The sequence below is a fragment of the Hyalella azteca genome, unplaced genomic scaffold, assembly GCF_000764305.2.
Source record: "Hyalella azteca isolate HAZT.00-mixed unplaced genomic scaffold, Hazt_2.0.2 contig14855, whole genome shotgun sequence".
Taxonomy (NCBI): Eukaryota; Metazoa; Arthropoda; class Malacostraca; order Amphipoda; family Hyalellidae; genus Hyalella; species Hyalella azteca.
In genome coordinates, this window is record NW_025944726.1 from 37,435 (window position 1) to 39,898 (window position 2,464).

At 41.3% G+C, this 2,464-nt stretch overlaps 1 protein-coding gene across 1 annotated transcript; it reads right to left on the reverse strand.

Moving 5' to 3' along the window:
- Positions 1 to 2,234, reverse strand: LOC108664622. The gene is made up of 2 exons (XM_018151247.2): positions 1,001 to 2,234; positions 1 to 566 (listed from the first exon to the last, which is right to left on the reverse strand). Exons 1-2 carry the CDS (start codon positions 1,799 to 1,801, stop codon positions 279 to 281), a joined length of 1,089 nt encoding a protein of 362 aa, XP_018006736.1. The 5' UTR covers positions 1,802 to 2,234; the 3' UTR covers positions 1 to 278.
- Between the last annotated feature and the right edge of the window lie 230 nt (positions 2,235 to 2,464).

Consider the following 2,464-nt stretch of genomic DNA (forward strand, 5'->3'; position numbering starts at 1 on the left):
GCAAGTTTATAGTTATACGCCAACAAATGAGATACATCATGCTTCCACAAAGCTGGTACTATTAACCGACCCGAAGCCGGATCACGCACGATATCTTTGAGCATGTTGTGAAGCAACAGCTGATTTTCCTCAGTCATTATTGGTTCGTCCGAATGCAAATCTCCAATTAATTGGTTATACATCAATTCTAGCGTTTCATGCGTTACTTTGTCAATTGTGGCGCGATCGATCAAGTCTTTATCCTCTATCAAATCCACCACCGTGCTACTAACAGATAGTCATATTTCACCGCGCAGGTGGGTCGGTACGGCAGACATATTAGAAACATAATTAGACACGCTGCCGGACAGCATCAGACCTGCCGGGGTTTCATAGATCACAGAAAATGCATTGTCCCCTACTTTATAATTATGCTGCTTCAAAGGGAAAAGATGACATTGGTCACTTCCGAGCAATATGGTTACATCATTGATATGGTCAGAGGTCAAATTTTTGTCAGAAAGAACAAATCCATTCTCCCTGAACAAGATCGACAGATTCACCAGCCCTTTCGCTGACACTTCCGTTGTCGGGCCTGTCAGCTGCTGCATCAGCTGAGGCACCGCATATAGGCCTATAGTGATCGTTCTTTAGTACATTGCGTTGTTTAACTGTTGATTCTATAATTAACCACGAATTTGGAAAGGGCACTTGTAGACGTTTAAGTTCAATAACTTTATTCACAAAATAGGTTAACAGTATTAATCACAAATCGGTATAACAGAAGTTCATTAAGGACTATATAGCTTATATTAAATAGTTCGGACACTGGACACGTAAAAGGCTAGCGTATCAGGAAGCTATAGTAATCTCTGTATTCGGCGCCACGTGTCTCTTCCAACTGACTCTCCGGCTATCCGCTCAACAACCTACAGTTTCCGTTTACTAATTTTACAACACAAAACAAGTCCAGATATTTAAGCTTAATGAAGCATGTGGAAAATGCTTTTTCCAACACCGTGTTCAACGTGGGTACGCATATGGCTGAAATCTGTTGAACTCCTTGGCCAGGAACTTCAACAGGAAAACGCACCACTGGAGCATTGAAAGTTTTCACAGAATTAATGCCTTTCACATTTACCTTAACCTTTCTAACAATTGTACAATTTGGAATGGTTTTCGGAGAACCTTTTACGAAAGAAGATTGTGAACCGATGTCTTTGAATACCCTAACAGGAGTTTCTCCAACGCCAGGAAAATGCACCGTGGCAGTAGGCAAAATTACGTCATTGTAAGAGTCAGTAGCCATAGAGACAGTAGAAACAATGTTAGAAACAGTTGACTTTACGTTAGATTTGTCATTGCCCGTAGGCTTAGCTCCCCCAACAGCTTTTGAATCTTTCTGGCACAAAAACGTCATATGAGGTCCATTGCACTTGAAACAATTACGTTTGAATTTAAAAGAGCAAGCCTTGGTAGTATGGTTAGTGTATCCACATTTCAAGCAGCCAGAAACAAGTTTAAGTTTAGTTACTTTGGACTCCACGTCAGGATATCGCGGACATCGACTAAAGTGATGACTGGCATTTACAGACTGATCTTTGGAACATAATGCACACGAAACACTGAACTTATCTTTAGATCTCACAGCAGCAGCTGCAGCAACAGATTCAATTGACACAACGGGAGCAAGTCTTTGTTCCTCTACAAACCTCGAGTTAGCCTCGAACAAAGCATCTCTCATTAATGGCCAAGAGGGGCGAGTTTTCTGCGTGACGGCAGTCAAATGTTTACGAAACTTGTCATTCAAGCCTTGCCACATGAAATACTGGGTAAAAACTTCGGCAGTAATCTGCAATGACTGAATCTGCTCGTCCAGCAACCTCGCCTCTCCGATCCATGTGTATGCATCTTTAGCATCATTATCCAGCCTAAGTGAACATAGTTTAGATATAACAGAAAATTGTTGATCTAATTTATTGCAAAAGGCATCGTTCAGCAGTTTCTTAGCACTGTCATAATTTAGGTCATTGAGGCTAAGTGATTCAATCAATTTTTTAGCTACTCCAGTAAGTTGTTTGGACAAATATGAGAATTTCTCGAAAGGAGACAAATTATACTTTGCAATCAAATTTTCAAAAGAGACGATGAATTTAGTATACGACTCAGGCTTGCCGTCAAATGTCGGAAGCTCAATATGGGGTAATGTTACCTTATGGCTGATGGCCCTAGGACTATTAAGAACAGGCTCAACAGTAGGTNCTCTGATCTACAATTGTACGAAAGTTATTAGTCGTGTCAGCTGACGTGTCAACGGGTCCATTAAGAGCCCAGCCCAGCGAATGCAGAGAGGCGTAAGGCTCATCGTCTGCACCGCTTACAACTTCTTGAGGTCGTATCAAGCAAGGAACATCAAGCCCAATCAAAAGCACAATTTCTACATTAACAAAGTTGAAGGGAACTTCCTTCAAATGAGGAAACTTCC